At 36.1% G+C, this 27,546-nt stretch overlaps 1 protein-coding gene across 1 annotated transcript in view; it reads left to right on the forward strand.

Annotated features, from left to right (window-relative positions):
- Positions 1-7,818: 7,818 nt before the first annotated feature.
- The window catches only part of APMAP (adipocyte plasma membrane associated protein), a 40,884-nt gene continuing 21,156 nt past the window's right edge, over positions 7,819-27,546 (forward strand). Inside the window, exons 1-6 of the mRNA XM_053711977.1 lie at positions 7,819-7,963; positions 14,886-15,002; positions 17,231-17,346; positions 25,686-25,778; positions 26,373-26,489; positions 26,586-26,760. Of these exons, the coding sequence (XP_053567952.1) occupies positions 7,872-7,963; positions 14,886-15,002; positions 17,231-17,346; positions 25,686-25,778; positions 26,373-26,489; positions 26,586-26,760 (710 nt within the window). The 5' untranslated portion in view covers positions 7,819-7,871. The remainder of the gene's footprint in view (positions 7,964-14,885; positions 15,003-17,230; positions 17,347-25,685; positions 25,779-26,372; positions 26,490-26,585; positions 26,761-27,546) is intronic.

Raw genomic sequence — 27,546 nt, forward strand, 5'->3', positions numbered from 1 at the left:
TTCTAACGCTCACTTCAAACACGACTCTAAATACCGGAGTTAGAAAGATCCCATTGAAAAGATAGGATACGCAATTGACGTAAGGGGATCTGCGGTATGGAAAAGTCGCGACTGAAAAGTGAGCGTTAGACCCTTTTTTGAGTGACTCCAAATACCGGAGTTAGCCTAAAACCAGCGTTAGGAGCCTCTAACGCTGGTTTTCATGGCTAACGCCAAAATCTAGGCCTTAGTTAACAAAAATTAATTCATCCATAACTTCCTATGGAAAACATCTTCAGAGGAGCAGCTGTAGAGCAGCTTAAACTTGAATAAAAGGTAGTAGCTACTGCTACTGCTACAAGCCAGAAGCACAAAAATTATATATTTATTAGAATTATTATAATTTTTAATGATGTCAAGAATGGACAAAAAAAACACAAAACGTTTAAATAATTCAATAGACGATTTACGAAATATCCAGTTAAGTAATCTTCATTCTTCAAACTCTTCCAGGCAGCAGCAATGGTGAATCTTCCTGTGTTCTGGTACTTATTTTTGTTCCTTTCAATTTTTAAAAAAGTTCAATCCTGATTGACTAGATATTGTAAAGAGATAGTCTAGTCAAAATTAAACTTTCATGATTCAGATAGAGCATGCAATTTTAAGCAACTTTCTAATTTACTCCTATTATCATTTTTTTGTTTTGTTCTTTGGGTATTTTTATTTTAAAAACAAGGAATGTATGCTTAGAAGGTGGCCCATTTTTGGTTCAGCACCTGGGTAGTGCTTGCTTATTGGTGTCTAAATGTAGCCATCCAATCAGCAAGCACTACCCAGGTGCTGAGCTGAAAAATGGGCCGGCTCCTAAGATTACTTTCCAGCTTTTTTTAAATAAAAATACCAAGAGAACAAATAAAAATGAATAATAAGGGTAAATTAGAAAAAATGCTTTAAATTGCATGCGCTATCGGAATCATGAAAGTTTATTTTTGACTAGAATATCCCTTTAACAATTAAGACTTATTAATTAAGACTGGCTGGGTGGTTTCAAAGTCAAAATTAAATCTGCCCACTGTTAATTTAGCTATTCATTTATGATTATCATTTTGTTTTTACAAAACTAAATTATGCCAAGTTGCTCTAGACAAGATAGAATATGTGGAATCCAGTTACTGAATTTGTTTAAAAGCTATTTAAAATAGAGAACCAGTTTTTATTCAGATTGAACAGAATGTTTTTTGTAAACTACCTGCTAATTATATTTTTTATAGAACTCTCTTTAACTGGAAGTTCACTTTTATAGACCACATTTAAAGTGTTTATTTGTGTAGCATAAAATCAATATAAGGGTAAAATATAAATATATAATACTGAAGGTATATATATATATATATATATATATATATATATATTTATTGGAATTTTAAATAGCAAAATACCTGAGTTACTGACGGTCAAATTTTCTTGAAACCAGTGTAATTACGGATTTCAGAAAACATGAATGTAATTGAAGACCTTTAAATGAAGTACAAAGTACATAGTTACATATATCTGTGTTGCATACCCTCTAGCCTGAGGCGGATATCATATGACTTGTTCTTTTGACCTATAAAGAGAAAATTTGTCATACTTGAATCAACTTCTGCAATTACAAAGGGGATTAGATTTAAAGTGATAAAGGGATTACCAACTTCATAATGTGAGTCAAGTATTTCCTTAAGGGGTGGATAGTCAGAAAAACACAAATGAGGTTCAGATACCAAAAACAATTACAAGGTTGTATTAAAGTATCAATGTTCTATACAACATGAATAATGAGAGATCCCTGTATACTATTTTTTTTCTAGAAACTGAACAAAAAAATAGGGTAGAATAGAAATAAATATTTATTGACTCTCATGTAAGATATACACACATTATCTATCTATAATTATCTATTAACCTATCCTATTATCTATCTATAAATCATCTATCTATCTTCCTATCTGTCTTTGTCTATAGATCCCAAAAATGTTCATCATGGTGGACCCAAGGGATACAGGACTCTGGATTTTAAAAGCATGTACAAAAAAAGTCCACTGAATGCCTCCTTCATACATTTGGTTAAGGGTTTTGGGATCTAGATTTACTAGGCATGTTATGTTTTTTTTAAATAAGTGGATGAATTATATTTGTGTGTGCATCTATATTCATGTTGCTCTCTAATGATTTGATCACAGTGGTTCTGGCCTTAGCCCATTTTCAACTACATGCTTTTCTGAAAAGAAAGTAGATGAGAAACAGAAGGCGGGCGGAGTTCATGCTATTAGTGTGTTTGGTACAGCTTTTGATTGGCTGTAACTCAGGTGCCGGGCATTCTGCTGGATAAAATAAACTGTGAAACATGAAGGGTGTAAACATTGGCAGATCTACAGGGTGCAAAAGCATCTCAATCTTTTTACTTTCCTACTCTCCTTTCACAACAAGTCCTGTCTCCAACCACTTAACCACTTGTCCAAACTGCCAAGCTCTGCTAATGGAACATCAATGACTCTGCCTCCACCCTCCTTGTGTCCCCATATAACACCCACAACTCCAACGACTGGTTTCCCTTATTGTCCAGCTTTGTAGCCCCTATACAGAGCTCTGTGTGGTGTCTCCCCCAGCCTTTTCGGATATTATTATTATTGTACTTTATTTATGAAGCGCCATCATATTTCGCAGCGCTGTCCATGGATACAGTTAATTTAAATAAAACAATAATATAAAACTTGTAAGAGACAGGACAAAATTTACAAACACATACAGGAGGAATTGAGGGTCCTATTCCCATAGGATATACAGTATGTACTTGTTACATTTATTCTTAAAGTCCAGTGCTTTTATTGTGTCACCCACACAAATCATAATTTTTTTTCCAGTAGACCAAGCACTTTAAAAAACAGAAGAAAGAAGAAGGTTGGCGCTTACCACTTCCAGGGATCCGTGCATTCAGGTTGCGTTCGCTTCAGCGTAGGCACATGTCCTTCGTCCGGTGATGCTTCCTGGAGCTCTGGTCCTAACGCCTCCGCTTCCGGCGTACACTTGTGACGTATATACCAAACAAGAACATATACGAGACATTGAGGACCCAGACAGAGATACACCGGTCTCAAGACACTTTAAAAATATGCATCAGGGGGATGCCTCATTGCTTTGCATACAGGCAATTGATTATGTGAAGAAACATAAAAGAGGGGGAGACAGGGAATATAGACTCAATTTCAAGGAAGCAAAGTGGATTTTTGAGTTAAAAACCAGTCACCCTAATGGTATCAATAAGGAGAGCGATGTTAATTTATTTATTTAATAAATCCAAGTAAGAATTCATCATTAAGGTATATCTGTAGAAAATATTAAGAGCTCTTTAACCTCATACAGCTTTAAAACATCAAATATTTACTCATATAGAGTTTTTCTTAGTCTTTCCAGTGTTAACTATTTATATGTATATGATCTTAGTATCTGACTTTGTTTCTCATCTGATTCTGTGTACCATCAATCAAACCAGAAGGGAAAGGGTTAACTGCAAATTTGATTTTAATTGAGACAGGCCTCTTTAAATAGAGGCAAATTGTACAGCTGACAGACAGCAGTGAACAAGCGTGTAGACACACGCGAAACATGTCTGCAGTCAGTCACGCTGTAGCCTTTTCTCCTGTTTAATGGAGCCTTGTCTCCTACTTTGTTTTTATCCACTCCAATAAAGATCCTGTTTTTAAGTATACTGACCGGTGTGTGTGTTTTTCCCTTCATGGATGTCCCTGAACCGAGAGGTTGGTGAAGATTTGTGAAGTATCCTTTCTGTTAGCCAGGCTCCTTTGTTTGTTTGGTATATACACTTTAAAAAACAACAACTTTTGTTTGCAAAATTAACCAAAAATGGAACATCCATACAAAATCAAGGATGAAACAAGACGGACAAGTATGCTGCAGCCACAAAGTCAATAAAACAATACTTGAACTGCTAGAGTGGAATTAAAAGCAGTGGTATCACCAGTGAACACATCACTACTCGTCTGGCCAGACTTTGTGTCGGGGATGGGGAAGTAGAGAATTTTAAAGCTTACGTGCATTTTGTTGGTGGGGCCCACAACTGCAAGGGTGAGGTTGTGGGGGTTGAGACATGTTTTAGGTGGGACAAGGTATGTCCTGTGAAATTTTCCCTGACCAAGTAGGACGTGGGCCAGACCTTCAAACCAGTGACAATCTCACTGGATCCAGGGCAGTTAGGAGTATTAATTGCAAATAAAGAATAAGATTTTAAGTCTGCCTGTTCGGGACTTTATTTATAGTAAAGGCCAATGTAAGTGCAAAAGCATTTAAATCTCAGGGCAGTTATGAGATCTACTTAAAGGGACAATGTACTATACAATTTGTTTCTCCTTAATGTGTTCCAAATTACATGTTATACCTACTACAGAGTTTTAAATGTATGGTAAAGCGGACTTGCTAATGTTATTAATGTTTAATCACACATCCTAAATAGATAGATAGGTATTGAAATACTAATTATGGCTGAGGGGTTAAATGAGCACAGCCATCTATTTCACATAGAAAAATCTCCTACCCACCACCTGTGAAATGAATTAAATCTATTGTCTCCTGTTTACATAGCTTTTCTATATAGAATACATTTATTATACATATTTTTAGTATAGGTAGTTTCTACAGGCAAAGCATATATTTAAACTAACAAAATAAAGGTAAAGGAGCTGTTTGCAGAAAATTAAACACTCTATCAATTAAAATGTCCCTTTATGAACACATTAAAGGCAAGAACATTTTAAACTACAATGTCCCTTTAAAGGGACACAACACGAAAGCGTCCTGTCCTCCATATTAAAAGGTAGCCTCTAAACATATTGACTTGTAAATGCTTTTTAAATGTAAATTGAAACAAACACAGCTGTTATCAGTTGTGTACTCCTAGCAAATCATCATTGGCTGACAGGCAATAGTAGGAAATAACAACTTATACTGGTACATTAGTTTAAGCTTAAACATTTGATACTTCATATCAAAAAATGTCAACATGCTTAAATGTGAATGAAACCTTGTTTGTGTACAGAATTCCTTTAATCATGTATATATATATACAGTATATATATATATATATATATATATATATATATATATATATATATATATATATATAGACTCCAAGTGTCTGAGGAAGGGGTGAATGCCCCGAAACGTCACTGCCAAATAAATAATTTTGTGTTGAAAAAAAGCGCCAAATCGTATGGCGTAGCAAAACAAACAAACACACTTCTACAGGCAGGTAAGTCACATGTTCCTTCAGACCAATGCCGACGATCGTTTCACCCCAAACGTCATGTGCAAGACGGGGCATCTTCCCTGAGGAAGCCCCGTCTTGAACATGACGTTTGGGGTGAAACGATCGTCGGCATTGGTCTGAAGGAACATGTGACTTACCTGCCTGTGGAAGTTTGTTTGTTTGTTTTGCTACGCCATACGATTTGGCGCTTGTCTGCCGCAATACGGCTGGAACTTTCTCACTGCACCGCTACTACTTGGATTATTTGTCAGGATATCCTAAAGGAATCACAGCGTCTGCAATTTCATCCAGATAAGTGACTTAAGATAGTAAATTTTCACATGTACTGGCAATACCGCATTGTGGAGTGTCTAATGGAATAGACCTGTTTGCCAGCCAACAAATGAAATTTTGTTGCTATCTAGAACTGTGATACTATATATCTTGACACACGTACTTTTGCAACATATTTGTACTCTTGTGCTGCATACAATATTGCATATTTATAATCCTTGTTGTTAATGTATATTTATATTACAACTCTATCGCCAAGCTTAGATCCCTTTAATTATACCTGCCCAGAAATGGCCCTTTAATTTATTTGGGTTCTGTGAGCAGCTGGGTGTAGCTGAAGCGATATGCAGTGAGAGGTGAAATTGTGTTATATACACTTTGATATGCAAGAACGTATTGACGAGTACACCTCTACAATCTATTGGTAAGCTTAGATCCCTAATAACATACCTGCCCAGATATAGCCCTTTGATTTACAAGGGTTCTGTGAGCAGCTGGGTGTAGCTTTAGCGATATATGGTGAGAGGTGAAAGTGTTTTAAGCTGCACACTATGTTTCTGAATTGACTTATATGGTTCAGATCCCCATGCAGGGTTAAGTTTAAGTCACGTGACTTCAGTTATTAGGATTAACGGGGGGATGAGGTTTACAAGGGGGGCTTGTCTTCCATTGAATCCCCCAGGAGGAGTAAAAAAAGATAGTGAAGATGAGGGAATTACAGTGCATCGTATATATATATATGTTTGATGCAGTGACTCGATGAAGCACATGCACTCTGAGGGGAGTTATGATCTTACATCAGGCTTTACCCACAGCCTTGGATAATGTCCGTTTTACCAGGGTAATCCTAGAATTACCCAATATCTAACTTTACCCATAACATATATATATATATCATTCATATATATAGTATATATCACCCTTGTACCTTATCAAATGCAATGAAAATAAGGCTTAGATCATTCATGCATAACAGATTGTGTATTACCCTATGAAAAAAAGTGTTTTCTAAATACGAACACAAAACTATAATACTGTAGTTGTCAACATATATTATTCTAATTTGCCATTGTTTACTCCGTCATTTCTGCGTTTTAAAGGGACACTCAACACTTGCGGTAGCATTATTTGATATTGAAAAATAAAAAACGAAGATCCGCCTGCACTATACCCTTTCTGCCTTGCTTCTTGTACTAATCACCGTTGATAACTTCTCTAATACCAGATAAATATGGCAGCCGAACTCCCCCCACCGTTACGTAGCTACCTTCTTCTTCAAATGATCAGCAAATCAGAATCCAATCTTCAGTCAGAAATTGCACGTGCTTGCAATTTCTGACCGAGGATTGGATTCTGATTTGCTGATCATTTGAAGAAGAAGGTAGCTACGTAACTGTGGGGGGAGTTCGGCTGCCATATTTACCTGATATTAAAGAAGTTAACGATGATGATTAGAACAAGAAACAAGGCGGCAAGGCAGAAAGTGTATAGTGCAGGCGGATCTTCGTTTTTTATTTTTCAATATCAAATAATGTTACTGCAAGTGTTGACTGTCCCTTAAAGCTTTTAGAACTATTGTACTTTAGTGAAATTTTGTAACTAGCAGGACTATCAAAAACTACTTTAGCATCTAATTGCCTGGGTCATTTCCCACTCACTGTACTATCTCAGCACACAAACATATATTCAACAGTCTTCCTCTGGAACAGCAATAGTTTCTGTGACTGTCCCAGAGCAGTAATTTCAGACAGTCATTGTAAACTCAGTTTAGAGGGGAAAAAAAGTGTCGTTTATAATAAATAAATAATTAAAAAAAAATATGTATTAATTTTTTTTTTAGCTCAACGCGTACATAAACTTTTCACGACTCAGTTGCTTGATATAAGCTTATAGGTCCCATCTGCCCCTGTACAATCTCATTAGTAAAATAATGTTATAAAATAAAGAGTAGCTAATTGAAAAACAGAAAACATGTTTTAATCCCTTTCAAAATAACAATAAAAACATTCCATAGTCGTACATAATTTTATAAAGAGCGCCCTCAGAAGGTCATGCCCTCCCCGATCAACAGAGGTCGGAATACTTGTTTTAGTAACTTCAATAATATCCGCCTGCCTTGTCCCCTCCGTTTCCTCCTATTGGCTGAATAGATAACACATACGGCACGTCTTTCTATTGGTAGATTACTGTGACAGATAACATTCTATTGGCTGAACTGAGGTCACGTCGTTCAGCTCTAGTTGGCAGCCACTGACTGGTTCCATCCGAGTGTTGTGTAGGGCAGTGTGAGCGGGCGACAATGGAGGAGGGAGAAGGGTTGCGGCAGCGGAGGCCTATTCGGCCGCAGGTCATCACGGATGAAAACGTCGTGCAAGAATCGGAAAGTAGCAGGTGAGTGCGTACTCAATGCGAGTATGATAGAATTAGAATTGGTATATGTTCATTCATTGGCTAAGGAAGTGTCCACAAGGATGATATGTCATAGTGATTGGGAGGTGAAATCTGCAGCACACTAGGGCGATGTTTATATGCACAGCGATATTCCTATTCACACTATATCCGAGACAAATAATGCTATGTTGCTGTTCTGTTGCCTGCTGTTTGGTGTTCATCCAATTAAAGAGACATTCCAGTCAACATTTGAATGTTTATAGATTCATTAAATGTTTGAATAGAAACATATTTGCAATATACACGTATTGGCAAAAAGGCTTCTGGTAAGAGTTATCACTGTTTTGGTGTTAGCATTTTCTCTGCGCGTGCATGTGAAGCATAACAAGATATTCTTTGTGCACCAACATTTTAAATACCCCAGCTGCTCAGAGCACAAGTGGGGCTTGTAATTATGTAGTCAATACCAGATGATACACGCATCTTAGACTCTCTGGGCAAGTGCTGTGTTTACAATTCTGGTGCACAAAGCATACTTAAAGGGACATTTCATCCAATATTTTAATCCACATGGATGCCTTTCAGTTTTAAACATAATCATTGTTGTAATATACACGTATTTGCAAAAATGCCTCTAATAAAAGCTATAGCAGTTTCAAAAGTGTGGATTTTAAACACAGCACTTGCTCATAATGGCTAAGGTGCTTGTAACATATGGTAATGATACAAGACCCACTGTTTCTCTGAGCAGCTGCAGTATTTTAAGTGCAGGTGCACTGAGAATATCTAGTTATGTGTCACATGCATGTGCAGAGAAAAATGTTAAAACTAAAACGGTGATAACTTTTACTAGAAGCATTTTTGCCAATACAGCTATATTGCAAATATGTTTCTATTCAAAGATGTAATTAAACTATGCATTTAAATTTTGATTGGAATGTCCCTTTAAATTCACTTTTAAAACCGCTAAAGCCTTTACTAGAAGCATTTTTAATAATACAGGTATACTGCAAAATGCTTTTATTCAGAATTGAAATGCACCAATGTGCCTTCCAGTTTTGGCTGGAATATCCCTTTAAGTAACTGTATATACATGCATTTTTTTTTTGGTAAATGTCACATACAGTATTTTTTATTTTAAATGCACAATTTGCGAATTGGCAAAATATGAGTTGTGAAACTGCATTTTTTTCTTCTTCTTCTAATATGAAACTCCTTCCTTATACTGGAATACTAAGACTATTAGTCATTGTAATATTGCAAGAGTTTGTTATACAAAACTATCTCTTTCCAGTTCTCATAATTTTCATTATAGATTAAAGGGACACTGTAACCAAAAATTTTCTTTCGTGATTCAGTTTGAGCATGACATTTTTAGCAACTTTCCAAATTACACCTATTATCAAATTTTCTTCATTCTCTTGGTATCTTTATTTGAAATGCAAGAATGTAAGTTTAGATGCCGGCCCATTTTTGGTGAACAACCTGGGTTGTCCTTGCTGATTGGTGGATAAATTCATCCACCAATTAAAAAAAAAAGTGCTGTCCAGAGTACTTAACCCCAAAAAAGCTTAGATGCCTTCTTTTTCAAATAAAGATAGCAAGAGAACGACGAAAATTTGATAATAGGAGTACATTAGAAAGTTGCTTAAAATTGCATGCTCTTTCTGTATTACAAAAGAAAAATTTTGGGTTCAGTGTCCCTTTAAGTGTATTGGTATGTTAATATTGATGCATTGCTTACTTTAAAAAAAAAAAAAAAAACATTCTGCATGTTAATTTTTGCAAAAAAATAAATAGAAAATGCTAACTTACTTCCATAAGGCTAACTATGCACTTACTGTAGGATGCCCCTGCAGAGATGTGCAGTGTTGCATTGAGGCAGCACATAGACTTTTTTTTTTTTTTGGATCAAACTCAAATAGCTGTGTGTATCAAAGCTTTTGCAACCCACCTTATAGTAAAACGTGTCAGTGCAGTCTTTATGCATGTGTACAAGCAGATGCACGTGTGATGACCGCTAATGCACATATCCAAATGCAAGTACCAGTCCTACGTTTAAGAACAAAGTGGGCACTTTATTATTGTAGAGCAAGAATATTTAATATATCCTTTGTGGAGCCTATTCTTCAACAAATGGTTCTAAGAGAAGGAAGCACATTTGATAATATTAGTAAAGTTCTTTAAAAGGACACTGAACCCAATTTTTTTCTTTTGTAATTCAGAAAGAGCATGCAATGTTAAGCAACTTTCTAATTTACTCCTATTATCAATTTTTCTTCGTTCTCTTGCTATTATTATTTGAAAAAGAAGGCATCTAAGCTTTTTTTTTTGTTTCAGTACTCTGGACAGCACTTTTTTATTGGTGGATGAATTTATCCACCAATCAGCAAGGACAACCCAGGTTGTTTACCAAAAATGGGCCGGCATCTAAACTTACATTCTTGCATTTCAAATAAAGATACCAAGAGAATGAAGAAAATTTGATAATAGGAGTAAATTGGAAAGTTGCTTAAAATTTCATGCTCAATCTGAATCACAAAAGAAAATTTTTGGGTACAGTGTCCCTTTAAAATGGCATGCTTTATATGAATTTTGAAAGTTTCATTTTGACTTTACTGTTCCTTTTAAGCAGAAGTAATGCTAAGTTGTTGAGGTATGTGAGTTGTTTAGGGGATGGTAAAATGTATCTTCACATTCAGGTACTTGGACCATTTGGCCTTACACTTTTTATCATTTTATTTTGTACTAATGCAGCTAAGGTTGAGTGCATCACAGACATTTATCTGCAAGCACCCTAAAATTGCCAGATTGTATTCCCCTACCTGGGCTGAATGTAGTGTGCTCCCGCTACCAGAGCGGGATCGCGCTGCATTCAGTTCAATAGCGCGATCGGGCGCTCTGTGATTAGACAATGCGCCCGTCAAGTGCTTTTGAAAGAGACCTAATCAGAAGATCATGGAGAGAACAGGTAAGTGCAACTTTGACAGCTAAAATCCTTTCATTTTGAAAGCTGTCGCTAAGATAATGTTCTATAAATAGTTTATTGTCCCTTTAAGGAGTTAAAGGGACATTAATCTCCAAAATGTTCTTTTATGATTCAGATAGAACAATTGTAAACCATTTTCCAATTTACTTCTATTATCAAATTTGCTTCATTCTCTTGTAATTATTTGCTGAAGAAACAGCACTGCACTACTGGCAGCGAGCTGAACACATCTAGTTAGCCAATCACAAGAGACAGGTGTGTGCAGGCACCAATCAGCAGCTAGCTTCTACTAGTGTAGGATATGTGCATATTATTTTTCAATAAGGGATACTAAGAGAACAAAGCACATTTGAAAACAGTAGGGAATTTAAAAGTGACTTAAAACTACATGTTCTTTCTGAATCATGCAAATTTAATTTTGACTTTCCTATCCCTTTAAATGCGGATTGCCTATAGTTAGTGATACTATAAAGTACAAGTCTATACTTCAACCTGAATGAATCACTTGAATTTCAAAACTCCTGTTTCCTCATAGGTTATGTTGATTGACAAATATGGTCGTTGGCAGTTATTACAATTTTTTTTTTGTTACATGGAGATTTTGAAATAAATAAAAAAAAAAAAAAACTGACTACAAAGGGAAGCATTTTATGATTATTTCTTACACAAACCTTTCCTTGTCCCTTTTTAACCATTTGTGGTTTCCATTGAGCAAATGACCTTGCTTGAAGAGTAGGGCACATAAGGAGAAGAGGCCTCAATAAAAAAACATATCATGGTTTTGTTAAAATACTTACCTTTTCTTCGTGAAAGCCTCTCCAGCCTGTCGCAAGCCTCTTCATACGTCAGCAATGATATTTCCGGCATCCTCCAATCACGGCTTTCCCCCGGGGGATTCATTGCCTAAAGCAACGCCGTGATTGGAGGAAGGCCGGGATCATAATTTCTGACGTAGGAAGAGGCTTGCGACGTGCGGGGAAAGCGCTGGAGCGGCTTTCACGAAGAAAGGGTAAGTATTTTAACAAAACCAGTGAAATCCAAAGTTTGATGAATGAAAGTGCCCCTGTTTTTAATAGGATTATTAAAAACCCGGCACTGGTTCAGCAAAATTCACATTCACTTTAATGATTCAGATAGAGCATTCAATTTTAAGCAATTTTCGAATTTACTCCTATTAAATTTTTTTCCTTCATTCTCTTACTATCTTTATTTAAAAAAGCAGGAATGTTAAGCATAGGAGCCAGCCCATTTTTGGTTCAGAACCTATGTTATACTTGCTTATTGGTGGCTATATGTAGTCACCAATAAACAAGCGCTATCCAGGGTGCTAAACCTTAAATGGGCTGGCTCCTAAGCTTTACATTCCTTCTTTTTAAATAAAGATAGTAAGAGAACGAAGAAAAATTGATAATCAGAGTAAATTAGAAAGATGCCTAAAATTGCATGCTCTATCCAAACCATTAAAGGAAAAAAAATTGGGTTTAGTATCCCTTTAATTTTAATTTTTTCAATTTACTTCTATTATCAAACTTGCTTCATTCTCATGGTGTTCTTTGTTGAAGAAATACCTAGGTAGGTTTGTGCTGCCATCTAGTGCTCTTGCAAAATTGCTTTCATATAGTACTCCAGACACATGCATTCTCCTGAGCTTACATCCCTGCTTTTCAACAAAAGTTACCACGAGAACTAAGAAAATTCAATAAAAGAAGTAAATTAGAAAGTTGTTTAAAATCGCACGCTCTTTCTGAATCGTGAAAGAAAAATTGGGATTTAATTTACCTTTAAAGGGACATTAAACTCTTAAATTTATTTAACCCACCTCTCTTTAATCATGGGTGGCACCATTTTGGAACCAAGGTTACACTGCAGGTATCTGAAGGAAGAGTTACTGCGCTTGTGCAAACGCATCAGCACTATAATGCATGGCAGCACCCATGACTAGTGGGAGGCGGAGCATAACCCCAATACTGTGCTTATAACATGTATGTAGTGCTTTATGTCCCTTTTAAAAAGGTTTCAAAGGAAAGAAACAAAATAAGGGGGTGCGCATAGTACAAGACTTAATCATTTTCTTTCATGATTCATTTTGTTTAATTTTCCTGCAATTTAAAGGAATAGGAAAGTCAAAATTAAACTTGCACAATTTAGATAGAGCATGTAATTTTAAGACGCTTTTAAATTCACTTCTATTTTCAAATGTGCTTTGTTCTCTTGGTATCCCTTGTTGAAAAAGAATATGCACATATCCTACACTAGTGGGAGCTCACTGCTGATTGGTGCCGGCACACATTTGTCTCTTGTGATTGGCTAACTAGATGTGCACAGCTAGCTGCTAGTAGGGCAATGTTGCTCCTTTCTTAAAAAGTTGTTTAAAATTATATGTTCTATCCAAATCATGAAAGAAAATGTTGGGGTTCCCTTCCCTGTCCATTTAACTGCACTCTTTCCCACTACTCCAGAGGTGTTGGAGTACCTTTTGTGAAAAGCAGAAATCCCCCTACAACGTTATACACAGTGATTGCTTGATCGGTGCAAAATCCAAAGCTTGCAGCATGAAATCTTATTTTTACCTGTGCTTGCAGCTTCATCTCTGTGTCTTAGCACTGCTGGAGGAAGTCTTAGGGATGAGTAGTCCCAGCAGGACTGGCAGAATGGCTAGCTGCTATTTCAAATTTAAAGGGCCAGTAAACCTAAAAAATAATGTTATATAATTCTGCACATAGTGCAGAATTATATAACATTATATTAGTGTTATCGTTATAAAACTTAATATTCCCTTAGAATTTTTTATAAATATGACTGTATCTCAGACCAGCTCTCTGTGCTCTTCTGAGCGGGTCTGTTTTTATTACACAGCGCATCGGGCCAGCTGTATAGTCACAGCCCGGCCCGACCACGCCATAACACTTAGTGCAGCTCGCTCCTGCTCTGTCTGACAGCAGGAGCGAGCTGCTGTTGGGGTGAAAAAAGGGATGTTTGTGAAAGGGGTATTGGGGTTTGCTTGGAGTTAAGAATTAGATGCTGCAAGCTTTTCATTAAAGGGACAGTCTACTCCAGAATTGTTGTTGTTTAAAAAGATAGATAATCCCTTTATTACCCATTCCCCAGTTTTGAATAACCAACACAGTTATATTAATATACTTTTTACCTCTGTGATTACCTTGTATCTAAGCCTCTACAGACTGCTTCTTATTTACGTTTGTTTGACAAACTTGCATTTTAGTCAATCAGTGCTGACTCTTAGGTAACTCCACAGCAGTGAGCACAATCTTATATATATGACACACATAAACTAGCACTGTATAGCTGTGCAAAATTGTCAAAATGCACTGAGAGAAGAGGCAGCCATCAAGATCATAGAAATGAGCAAATTTGATGATAAAAGTAAAATGGAAAGTTGTTTAAAATGACATGCCCTATCTGAATCATGAAAGTTTAATTTTGACTAGACTGTCCCTTTAACATTGACTGACCCTTCAATGTCACTTTAATCATCATTATTATTATTATTATTATTATTATTATTATTATTATTTATTTGTAAATTGCGGGCAGATTGTGTAGCATTTCATAAGTTGGATACATACAAGTTTAACATAAGTTGTTCCCTGGTTAAACAAATTCTCTAAAATAAAATAGAGTTGACAAGAATTTATGCTTTTATGTTTAGACAGGAATGTTCTATCAGCAGATTAGAGGTATTCACAGTAAAGTCAGGGAATTTGTGGTATTGCGTAATTTTCTTTTTGTTTATACTTGACTAACATTTTTGAGCTGATATAAAAACAACATACTCTATCTGCTCTATAGACAGTTGAACTTGGTCTGATCTTAATAAGTGTTTCAGTCCTTTGTATCCACGTTATAAAGTTGTTCAATGATGCATTTGGATATTCAACAGCATGTAACTTCTACATTTGGTTGTATCTGTAGCACGTACAGTGGAAAGGTTTTCCGTGCCACATTCACGTTTCTGGCTCTAATGTTGGTCGTCCCATCTTTAGCTGCTGTTTGCTTCCTTGAGAGTCCTATAGAACCACAGCCTTTAAGGTAAGTCAAGATGTGATGATAAAACATAGTTATGACTACAATGTTATTATCATAGGTTTTAATCAAATGCTATATACACTGTGTTTTTGTAAATGTGAATGTGTGTGTGTGTGTGTGTGTGTGTGTATATATATATATATATATATATATATATATATATATATATATATATATATATATATATATATATATATATATATATATATATATATATATATATATTCCCTTTTTTTTATTAAACAAACTTAGTTGTTTTAAGATAATGGAGCTATTATGATAAAACTTACGTTATGCTTTTTGCAGTAAAAGTTCTCTACTGAACATGGGAAGGAAACTGACTGGAGCTAGTGCAGTTATCTTTTATTCCTTTGTGTTCGTGTAGATACCACAGCCTCATTGTGCGACTGTGGCAGGAAGTAATGAAATCTTTTTAAATTGACGAATAATATATATTGCAATGATTTCTATTAATCCCACTACTTAATGCTTTTATTATTTCAACAAAGAAACAGGATGTTTTATACATATTTAACTAAGAGGCAACTACAAGAGCAGATTCAACATCCCTATTTAAATCATTCTTCTCATTCTAAACTTAAATGGACATTAAAGGTACATAAAAGTGTACCTGAACCATAAAGTATAATATTGACTTTTATATCACTTTAACATCTCCTTATTTTTCTGCTGGCATTTACATACATATTGCAGCATTGTTTTTATGGAGTATTATTTTTATGTAGTATGCACCCCCATCTATTTTCATCATTTTAAAAAAGACAGTTTCCCTATGTGTTAAGTTTCCTCATAATATCTTTGTGTATAATCCTAGAGCACACAAACATATTAAATATGTGTGTTTTTTATTTGTACTGGAACATTAAAGGGAGAGGAGAGCTTTATGGTACAGGGGCACATTTTTTATCCAAGTAAATAAAAAAAGCTATACAGTTTTGACACTACAAAATTAGCATTCTGTGTCCCTTTAATACTACCAGTGGTTGTTATGCAATCCTTGTCATGTGCACTATCAATATTTAATTAGCTGTGTGCACAAATGTTCTGAGTAATATTTATTTACCGTGCATAAACTGTTTAGTAAGACTTCATAGATAAGCGCAGCATTTCACAAAAGTTTGATTGTAATTCTCAAGGGCATAATTTGCAGTAATTTAATATTTCTGCTGATTTTAAGTATTGCTGTTTTAATGAAATAATTAAAGTCATAATTCAGTTCCTAACTTTATGCTTCAATACACAGAATATTAAATAAGTGCAGAACAAAAACTTGGCCTTTAAGATGCTGGGACAATCTCACAGTAGATCAAGCTTTGCAGTTTTTATATGAAGGTATTTGTGTATATATGTTTGTAACATAATACAGACAGAAGTGTAGGAGTCAGAAATGAAGTAAGTAAGTCAAAGGAAAGCCCCGAATACACAAGCGGCACAATAGACTGATTCAATCAGTAGTAGTAAATGTAAGAAGTGAATATAAGAATGCCATGCAATGATAGTTTGTATCAATATAGTAATTATAGTGAAGCCAGTGTCCATTATAGCATGTGACGGCGTAACATATTGTATGGGACCAATAGCGGTACTCACTGTGCAGGGGAAGTTGGTATCCTTAACGGACTCCAGGTTGTGATACGATCAGATCCGTCTATTCCTCATGGAATAGACGGACCTCGCTTCCTCCTCTGTCTGTGTATGTCCGCTCTTCCAACTCCTCCCAATCACTGCAATGTCACTGTTAGCATCACGGTTTTCTCAAAATAGCACAGAATTCAATACTGCTCAGTAGCTGAAATAAAGATAGTAAATGAACATCAAGGGTGCAGAAAAATAGTAATAATTATGTGTTTCTCTATATTAACTCTTTTACACATATCAGAATACTACTTGATACAATAATATCTTTCATGTATCTAACGTTGAATCCCTATAGTCACCACTGTAACTTTTGCTATCCATATTGTTAACCTTTCTATATATATATATATATAGCTGTTTGAGTAGTAATCTACTGCGATCACCCCCTCTGTCAAGGATGCTTATTTTTTCTATTATTTTCCACCTTAATGAGCCAGTGAAGCAAAAATAAAGACATATTTACGTGGTTGATAACCCCCCCCCAAAAGAAGCACCTGTGTATTTGATTTAATCGGTTTCTTTTAATTTATGTATAATAGTTGGAATTTTCTGATGTTACATTTGTTTTTCAGCTTTCAAGTTCCTCCCCTTATGACTGGCGCTCTTGAGGCAAATACCAAGCTGAGAAAAGCTGAGCGGTTGTATGAAGGTCAGCTTGTGGGACCTGAGTCAATTGTAAATATTGGAGGTAAATGTTTTTCAAAATAGTTTTTTTTTTTTTTTTTTTTAAATACCTTTGCTATAAAAGATCCTATTAGATTCCCATACTAATTTTGATTAATTCTTGTGCTAGTTTGTTATCAAGTCAAGAAGATCATAATGTTTACAAACAGATCTACATGCATGCCTTTTAAATGAATGTTTACTATTAGCACACGTTTCGTTTCAGGCTTCATTTAAAAGGAAGTAAAATTCATAATGAAACTTTCAGGATTCCAGTTTTACTTCAGTTTTACTTTTTCCTTTGGACACTGTGCTCCTTTCCACGAGAGCATATCCAGATAGGTTTAGAAGTGTGCATGTAATTTGAGTACTTTTTGCTCTTATTTATCAAATCATTGGTGGGCCTACCTGTTTGAGTCCACTGCCCGCATTTAACAGTACACAAGTTTTTTTTCTTGTGAGGTGCTACCTCCTGTTATAGCATGTTCAGGGTGTTTTAAGGGATACTAAACCCACATTTCTTTCATGTAATTGGCAAGAGTCCATGAGCTAGTGACGTATGGGATATACAATCCTACCAGGAGGGGCAAAGTTTCCCAAACCTCAAAATGCCTATAAATATACCCCTCACCACACCCACAATTCAGTTTTGCAAACTTTGCCTCCTATGGAGGTGGTGAGGTAAGTTTGTGCTAGATTTCTACGTTGATATGCGCTTCTCAGCATTTTGAAGCCCGATTCCTCTGAGTACAGTGAATGTCAGAGGGATGTGAAGGGAGTATCACCTATTGAATGCAACGGTTTTCCTCGCGGGAAATCTATTTCATAGGTTCTCTGTTATCGGTCGTAGAGATTCATCTCCTACCTCCCTTTTTCAGATCAACGATATACTCTCATATACCATTACCTCTACTGATAGCCAAACCAGTACTGAAACGGTTATCTGCTATATGTGGATGGGTGTCTTTCGCTAAGTATGTTTTCATTACTTAAGACACTCTCAGCTATGGTTTGACACTTTATGTATTAATATAAAGTTCTAACTATATGTATTGTACTTATATTTGCCATGAGTCAGGTTTATGTATATTTCCTTTTGCAGCCTATTCAGTTTCATATTTGAGAAAAAACATATTTAGGAAAATATTTTTCTTACCTGGGGTTTAGTCTTTTTTTTTTTTCTTCAAATTGACTGCTTTTTCATTAAATTTTCGCAGGCAAAATTAGGCTCGCAAAGGCTCAAAATGCTGATGTTTGTTGCGTCATTCTTGGCGCAAGGATTTTTTTTAGCGCAAAGGTACATCCGGTGACGCAAGTTCAACATTTCTGGCGTCTTAGTTGACGCAGAGTTCCTTGTACAAGGTTGCGTCTGCAATGACGCGAGTGTGTCATTTCCGGATGTTGTTAGCGCCAAAAAGTTTTATTTTGCGTTGTGCGTGATACTTGGCACCAAATAATTTCATTATTTAAAACCCCATTCCTATGTGCCTCTTGCCTTTTTCTATGTCAGAGGGCTATGCTGTTTGCATTTTCTTCCCATTCCTGAAACTGCCATATAAGGAAATTGATATTTTGCTTTATATGTTGTTTTTTTCTCTTACATTTGCAAGATGTCTCAATCTGATCCTGTCTCAGAAACCACTGTTGAAACCCTGCTGCGTGATAACAGTTCTACCAAAGCTAAGTGTATCTGTTGTACATTTGTGGAGATTATATCTCCTGCTGTGGTATGTAATAGTTGTCATGATAAGCTTTTACATGCAGAGAATGTATCCATCAGTAATAGTACAATGCCTGTTCCTTCAACATCTAAGGTACATGATATCCCTGTGAATATAAAAGATTTTATTGCTGATGCGATTCAGAAGGCTTTGTCTGCTATCCCGCCTTCTAATAAATGTAAAAGGTCTTTTAAAACTTCTCATAAAGTTGATGAAATTTCAAATGACCGACAACATACTGAATTATCCTCCTCTGATGAGGATCTATCTGATTCAGAAGATCCTACATCAGGTATTGACACTGACAAATCTACTTATTTATTTAAAATGGAGTATATTTGTTCCTTGTTAAAAGAGAGAGGTGTTAATTACGTTGGATATTGAGGAAACTAGTCCTCTTGATATTAAAACTAGTAAACGTTTAAACTCTGTATATAAACCTCCTATGGTTACTCCAGAGGTTTTTCTAGTTCCTGATGCTATTTCTGATATGATTTCTAAGGAATTAATAGGCCTGGTACTTCTTTTATCCCTTCTTCAAGGTTTAAAAAATTGTATCCTTTGCCAGCAGTTAGTTTGGAGTTTTGGGAAAAGATCCCCAGAGTTGATGGGGCTATTTCTACTCTTGCCAAACGTACTACTATTCCTATGGAAGATAGTACTTCATTTAAGGACCCTTTTAGATAGGAAACTTGAATCTTATCCAAGGAAAGCTTATTTATATTCTGGCTATCTTCTCAGGCCTGCCATTTCTATGGCTGATGTTGCAGCTTCATCAACTTTTTGGTTGGAAAGTTTAGCGCAACATGAAACGGATCCTGATTTGTCTAGCATTGTTCGCTTGCTTCAACATGCTATCATTTTATCTGTGATGCCATTTTTTATATCCTCAAAATTGATGTTATATCTATGTCTTTAGCTATTTTAGCTAGAAGAGCTTTGTGGCTCAAATATTGGAATTCTGACATGATATCTAAATCTAGATTACTATCTCTTTCTTTCCAAGGTAATAATTTATTTGGTTCTCAGTTGGATTCAATTATTTCAACTGTCACTGGGAGGAAGGGAGTTTTTTTGCCTTAGGATAAAAGACCTAAGGGTAAATATAAAGCTTCTAACCCTTTTCTTCCTTTTCAACAAAATAAGGAACAGAAACCAAATCCTTCCCCCAAAGAATCTTGTTCCAATTGGAAACCTTCAAGCTGGAATAAATCCAAGCCGTTTAAGAAACCAAAGCCAGCCCCCAAGTCTGCATGCGGCTCTCATTCCAGCTCAGATGGTAGTGGGCAGATTAAGATTCTTCCAAAGTATTTGGGCAGATTCTGTCCAAAATCAATGGATTCAGAGTATTGTCTCTCAAGGATACCGAATAGGATTCAGAGTAAGACCTCCTATGAGAAGATTTTTTCTCTCACGCATCCCAGCAAATCCAGTAAAGGCTCAGACTTCTCTGAAGTGTGTTTCAGACCTGGAGCTTTCAGGGGTAATCATACCAGTTCTGTTTCAGGAACAGGGTCTGGGGTTTTATTCAAACCTATTCATTGTCCCAAAGAAAGAAAATTAATTCAGGCCAGTTCTGGATCTGAAAATTTTGAATTGTTTTGTAAGTGCCAACTTTCAAAATGGTGACTATAAGGACTATTCTGCCTTTTGTTCAGCAAGGTCATTATATGTCCACAATCGACTTACAGGATGCTTATCTTCATATTCCGATTCATCCAGACCACTATCAGTTTCTGAGATTCTCTTTTCTAGACGAGCATTACTAATTTGTCGCTCTTCCATTTGGCCTAGCGACAGCTCCAATAATCTTTTCAAAGGTCCTCGGTGCCCTACTCTCTGTAATCAGAGAACGGGGTATTGCAGTGTTTCCTTATTTGGACGATATCTTGGTACTAGCTCAGTCTCTACATTCTGCAGATTCTCACACAAATCAACTAGTGTGGTTTCTTCAAAGACATAGTTGGAGGATCAATTTACCAAAAAGTTCCTTGATTCCTCAGACAAGGGTCACCTTTTTAGGTTTCCAGATAGATTCAGTGTCAATGACTCTGTCTCTAACAGAAAAGAGACGATTAAAATTGGTTTCAGCTTGTTGGAACCTTCAGTCTCAATCATTCCCTTCAGTAGCTATGTGCATTGAAGTTTTAGGTCTCATGACTGCAGCATCGGCCGCGATCCCCTTTGCTCGTTTTCATATGAGACCTCTCCAGCTTTGTATGCTGAATCAATGATGCAGGGATTATACAAAGATATCACAATTAATAGCCTTAAATCCCAATGTTTGACTCTCTCTGACTTGGTGGTTAGATCACCATTGTATAGTTCAAAGGGCCTCTTTTGTTCCTCCAACCTGGACTGTGATCACAACAGCTCCCCAAGTCTTTCAGGTTGGGGAGCTGTATGAGGATCTCTGACAGCACAAGGGGTTTGGAAACCTCAAGAGGCGAGGTTACCAATCAATATTTTAGAACTTTGTGCTATTTTCAGGGCTCTTCAGGTTTTGCCTCTGTTGAAGAGAGAACCGTTCATTTGTTTTCAGACAGACAATATCATAACTGTGGCATATGTCAATCATCAGGGTGGGACTCACAGTCCCCAAGCTATGAAAGAAGTATCTCGGATACTTTCTTGGGCGGAATCAATCTCCTGTCTAATTTCTGCGGTTCATATCCCAGGTGAAGACAATTGGGAAGCGGATTATCTCAGTCGTCAGACTTTACATCCGGAGGAGTGGTCGCTCCATCCAGATGTGTTTTTTCAGATTGTTCAGATGTGGGGTCTTCCAGAAATAGATCTGATGGCTTCCCATCTAAACAAGAAACTTCCCAGGTACCTGTCCAGGACCAGGGATCCTCAGGTGGAGGCGGTGGATGCATTAGCAGTTCCTTGGTGTTACCAACCTGCTTATATCTTCCCGCCTCTAGTTCTTCTTCCAAGAGTGATCTCTAAGATCATCATGGAACAATAGTTTGTGTTGCTGGTAGCTCCAGCATGGCCTCACAGGTTTTGGTATGCAGATCTTGTTCGGATGTCTAGTTTCCAACCTTGGCCACTTCCATTAAGACCAGACCTTCTGTCTCAAGGTACGTTTTTCCATCAGGATCTCAAAATCATTACATTTGAAGGTATGGAAATTGAACGTCTAGTGCTTAGTCATAGAGGTTTCTCTAACTCAGTGATTAATACTATTTTAAAGGCTAGTAAATCTGTTTCTAGGAAGATTTATTATCAAGTTTGGAAGACTTATATTTCATGGTGTTCTCATAATTCTCCTGGCATTCTTTTAGAATTCCTAGAATTTTACACTTTCTTCAGGATGGTTTGGATAAAGGTTTGTCTGCAAGTTCCTTGAAGGGACAAATCTCTGCTCTTTCTGTTTTATTTCACAGAAAGATTGCTAAGTTTCCTGATATTCACTGTTTTGTACAGGTCCGTATCAAGCCTGTCATTAAATCAATCTCTCCTCCTTGGAGTCTTAATTTGGTTTGGAAGGCTTTACATGCGCTTTTGAGCCTATGCATTCTTTGGATATTAAACTACTTTCTTGGAAAATGTTCCTTTTGGCAATCTCTTCTGCTAGAAGAGTTTCCGAATTACCTGCTCTTTCTTGTGAATCTCCTTTTCTGATTTTACATCAGGATAAGGAAGTTTTGCGGACTTCATTTAAATTTCTACCTAAGTTTGTGAATTCTAACAACATTAATAGAGAAATTGTTGTTCCTCCTTTGTGTCCTAATCCTAAGAATTCTTTGGAGAGATCCTTAGATTCTTTGGATGTTGTATGAGCTTTGAAATATTCTGTTGAAGCTACTAAATAATTCAGGAAGACTTCTAGTCTATTTGTTGTCTTTTCTGGTTCTAGGAAACCTTGGCATCTCCTTGGCATTTCCTTGGCATCTTGGTTAAAGCTTTTGATTCATCAGGCTTATTTGAAGTCAGGTCAGGCCCCGCCTCAGAGAATTACAGCTCATTCTACTAGATCAGTCTCCACTTCGTGGGCTTTTAAGAATGAAGCTGCAGTTGATCAGATTTGCAAAGCAGCAGCTTGGTGGTCTTTGCATACATGTACTATATTCTACCGTTTTGTTGTATTTGCTTCCTCGGAAGCAGTTCTTGGTAGAAAAGTTCTTCAGGCAGCTGTTTCAGTTTGATTCCTTTGCTTATGTTTAAGTTTTTTTTCTTTTCATTTATGAGAATAAACTTATTTTGGGTTGTGGATTAATTTTTTCAGCGGAAAATGGCTGTTATTATTTTTATCCCTCCCTCTCTAGTGACTCTTCCTTGGAGTTCTACATCTTGTGTATTACTATCCCATACGTCACTAGCTCATGGACTCTTGCTAATTACATGAAAGAAAACATAATTTATGTAAGAACTTACCTGATAAATTCATTTCTTTCATATTGGCAAGAGTCCATGAGACCCACCCTTTTTATGGTGGTTATGATTTTTTGTATAAAGCACAATTATTTCCAAATTCCTTTTTTTGATGCTTTTGACTCCTTTCTTTATCACCCCACTACTTGCCTATTTGTTATACTGAATTGTGGGTGTGGCGAGGGGTGTATTTATAGGCATTTTGAGGTTTGGGATACTTTGCCCCTCCTGGTAGGATTGTATATCCCATACGTTACTAGCTCATGGACTCTTGCCAATATGAAAGAAATGAATTTATCAGGTAAGTTCTTACATAAATTATGTTTTTTTTTCTTTTATGATTCGGATACAGCATGCAATTTTAAGAAACTTTCTAGTTTACTCCTATTAAATTTTCTTGGTATCTTTATTTGAAAAAGCAGGAATGAAAGCTTAGGAGCCAGCTCATTTTTGGTTCAGTACCCTGGGTAGCGCTTGCTGATTAGTGTCTACTGTTAGCCTTAAACTGAATGTCAATTTTGATGCTAAAGTGCCCGGTTTTTAAAAATTTGATTAAAAACAGGGGCACTTTAATTCATCAAAATTTACATTTCACTCCTGTTGTGAAAAAATACTTGCCTTTTTAAACTTGACAGCAGCTCTCTGGTCATCGCAAGCTATTTCTGACGTCGGAAATGATGGATAGGTCATCCTCCAATCACGGATCAACCCCCCCCCCCCCCCTGGGGAGTCAGTGTCTGATTCAACGCAGTGATTGGAGGAAGCCGGATTCCTCATTTTAGACCCAGGAAGAGGCTTTGCTACGGGCGGAGGAAGCTGGAGCGGCTGTCAAGTTTAAAAGGTAAGTATTTTTTTCACAACAGGAGTGAAATTTAAATTTTGATGAATTAAAGTGCCCCTGTTTTTAAATCGAATTTTTAAAAACCGGGCACTTTAGCATAGAAATTTAAATCATCAAGCTCTACCCAGGTGCTAAACCAAAATTGGTCCGGTTTCTAAGCTTTCCTGCTTTTCAAATAAAGATGCAAAGAGTATGAAGAAAATTGATAATAGGAGTAAATTAGAAAGTTGCTTAAAATTGCACGCTCTATCTGAATCATGAAAGAAAAAAATGTGGGCTTGATATACAATTACAACACAAAGTTTCTGTAATGGGTTATATTTTCTTATTGCACTATTACTTGAACAAAGGGGTTAAACACAAAGTTAGTCAGTTACGCAGTAGAAATGCACTGCAGATCCTGAGCTGGACACTGATTGCTAAGCTAATCACAAGGGACATGTATGTAGCTGCTAGATAGTGCATTGCTGCTCCAGAACTGACTTAATCTGTGTATAACCCTTTTTGTTAGGGTTAAAGACACCGTAATATGCAAGTATTCTGTAAAATTATATGACAACCCTACTCTGTGAAAGACATAAATCATAGCTACACATTCAGATTATATGCAGATAATAGTTTTGTACTCAATGTGACATCTTTAGATTTCGTAAACGTACATGGATAAAAAATACAAAATATTTAGTGTATGAAAAATATACTCTTAACTGTAGATATCCAGTCATATGCTGTATCAGACAGCTTTACTTTCATTTGCTTTTAAAAAAATAAATAAAAGTATCACTTGATCCAAAGTGCTCATCTGTACACTGAGCGTTGCTCTCAAGGGACAGGATATGGGTACAGTGATGGTGTAAAGATTTGCTTGTAGTACTGTATAGTAGACATGTTCGCTCATTTTCTGCAACTGTTTTTTAAACCCGTCCTTAGGTCTCCCCAACAGGCCGGGTTTTAAGGATTACCTTAGGTGAGAGCAGGTAAAATAACCATGTTTACTAACTGATTGTTTCACCTGTTATCTGGTTCAGATATCCTCATAATCTGGCCTGTAAAGGAGGCCTGTGGACAGGTTTGAAAACCAGTGGTCTAAAATTGTCAGTTTCACTATTTTTTGCATTTGTCAGAAATACCATAAAACTCTTTTAATGAGTTTACAAATGAATGCATATGACAGTAAGATTTTGTTAAGTCTATATGGTTAAAACCATCACATTAAAGAAAGGAAAGGCTTCAAATATTCACTATTGAATAAAGGTCCAGCAAAATCATTGTCTGTTGATTTACTCCTGTGTCTATCAGTGAGTATGTAATCTCTATCACTCACTCTCACACTCTAATTTGTAATGTGTTAGCCCTACAGTTGCATTACAGAAAATGTTAGTTTATTATTCTGCACATGTAATGCTGCTGATTCTATTGTAGACGTCCTATACACGGGCACAGCTGATGGCCAGATTTTGAAAATTGAAGATGATAATATTCACACAATCGCCAGGCTAGGAACTCCTCCATGTGGTAAGCATGTTATTACTGAAAATAAATATTCTAATTACTTTTTTTTGTAATAGATTTTACTTGGCACAAATCTATCAAAAAAGCAGTGCATAAAATAAAAGTTTGTTGAAGCACATGAACAGTTAGCCCAAGACTGTATTATCAGACATGCCTGGACAAGACCGTGCCTGAGGTTATTTTTGTAAAATATCAGATCAAGCTGTGATTTATAGATAATGTTTGTGTAACAGACGATTGGACATGTTTTTTTTTCTCTCTCTGAGGCAGGTTTCCATTGTGCTAAATACATCCAAACAATACATTTGTTTGAATTGCCAGATAATCTTGCATATTATCTATATGTAGGAAGCCCGAGGTGTTTGTTCATGTCAAAAATTAAGAAGTGGAAATTGGCAAGTTGTGACAGATAAGGAAATCTGCTGAAATTGTATCAGAAATCTTCATAATCCCCCAAAAATGAGTTTGTTTTGTAATTCCTTGGGCTAAATTTGTAACTACTTTCGTTTTAACCCACCTATTGTTAGAGAGATTATACTTTTTAGTAGCTATTTTTGCTGTCTTGCTAGATGAGCGTGTATGTTTTGTTTTCCTTAGGAACCAGGGAGAATGAACCTACGTGCGGACGGCCTTTAGGAATTCGCGTTGGCCCAAATGGTACACTTTTTATTGCAGATGCTTACCAAGGAATATTTGAAGTTAACCCTGTTACAGGTATATTTTATATGTAAACATGATATTATTATATGATAAGTATAATAGCATAAAGTTATACCGATTGTTCATTGTTGTTGTTTTTTTTTTTTTTAGGGTCAGTGGAATTGCTGGTGTCTTCTCATATTCCAGTCCAGGGAAAGAAAATGTCTTTTGTAAATGATCTTGTTGTTACCAGTGATGGGAGAAAGATATACTTCACTGATTCCAGCAGTAAATGGCAGAGGCGGGATTATCCATATTTAGCTATGGAGGGCACAGATGATGGACGGCAAGTATTTTAATAATACAAGCGGGGTAGATTTGATATGAATCAAATTGATTTAAATCACGGCTTAAATTACTAGTCAGTAAGACTGATTTTAAATCATATTAAATAATGGTTTTCATTTTCAGAATAGAAACTTTTCAAATTATTATTCCGGTTATATCAGACCATTATTGATGTGGTTATATATATCATTAAAAATGCATAAATAGATAATTGAAATGATTGGGAGGTGAACTATCCCCAGTTTTCTTTATTGGAAGGTAAAAAAAATAATTACCTTTTAATAATAACAATTTAAATAGTTTTATTTAAAGGGACATTGTACACTTTTTCTTTGGAAAAATGTTTTGTAGATTATCCATTTATATAGCCCATCTGGGAGTGTTTTTGTAACAATGTATAGTTTTGCTTATTTTTTAATAACATTGTGATGATTTTCAGACTTCTAACCAAGCCCCACAGTGTCAGATGTATACATGCGTTTACAGACTTAGAAATCATCACAAACTATATTCAGTCACATAGTCAGTACACTTGATCAAAGTACTGTGGAAGAAAAAGGGAAAAGGAGAAAGGCAAAAGTGACGCGATTTTTAGCAATATATGATTATAATCAAAGATGGCTAAAAAAAAATATCCTCATCTAAGTCTCTTTTCTAATTAGTGAATTATGTTTTGTGAGCAGACTCTCTTTATGTTTAAATAAAAAGAGAGAAGCGCTCAACCCAGAAACGAACAATAGCATAATAGCTTGTTCTATGGCTAGTTACCACCCAAGAAGCAGCC

Source organism: Bombina bombina, chromosome 4 (genome assembly GCF_027579735.1).
Source record: "Bombina bombina isolate aBomBom1 chromosome 4, aBomBom1.pri, whole genome shotgun sequence".
Lineage (NCBI taxonomy): Eukaryota > Metazoa > Chordata > Amphibia > Anura > Bombinatoridae > Bombina > Bombina bombina.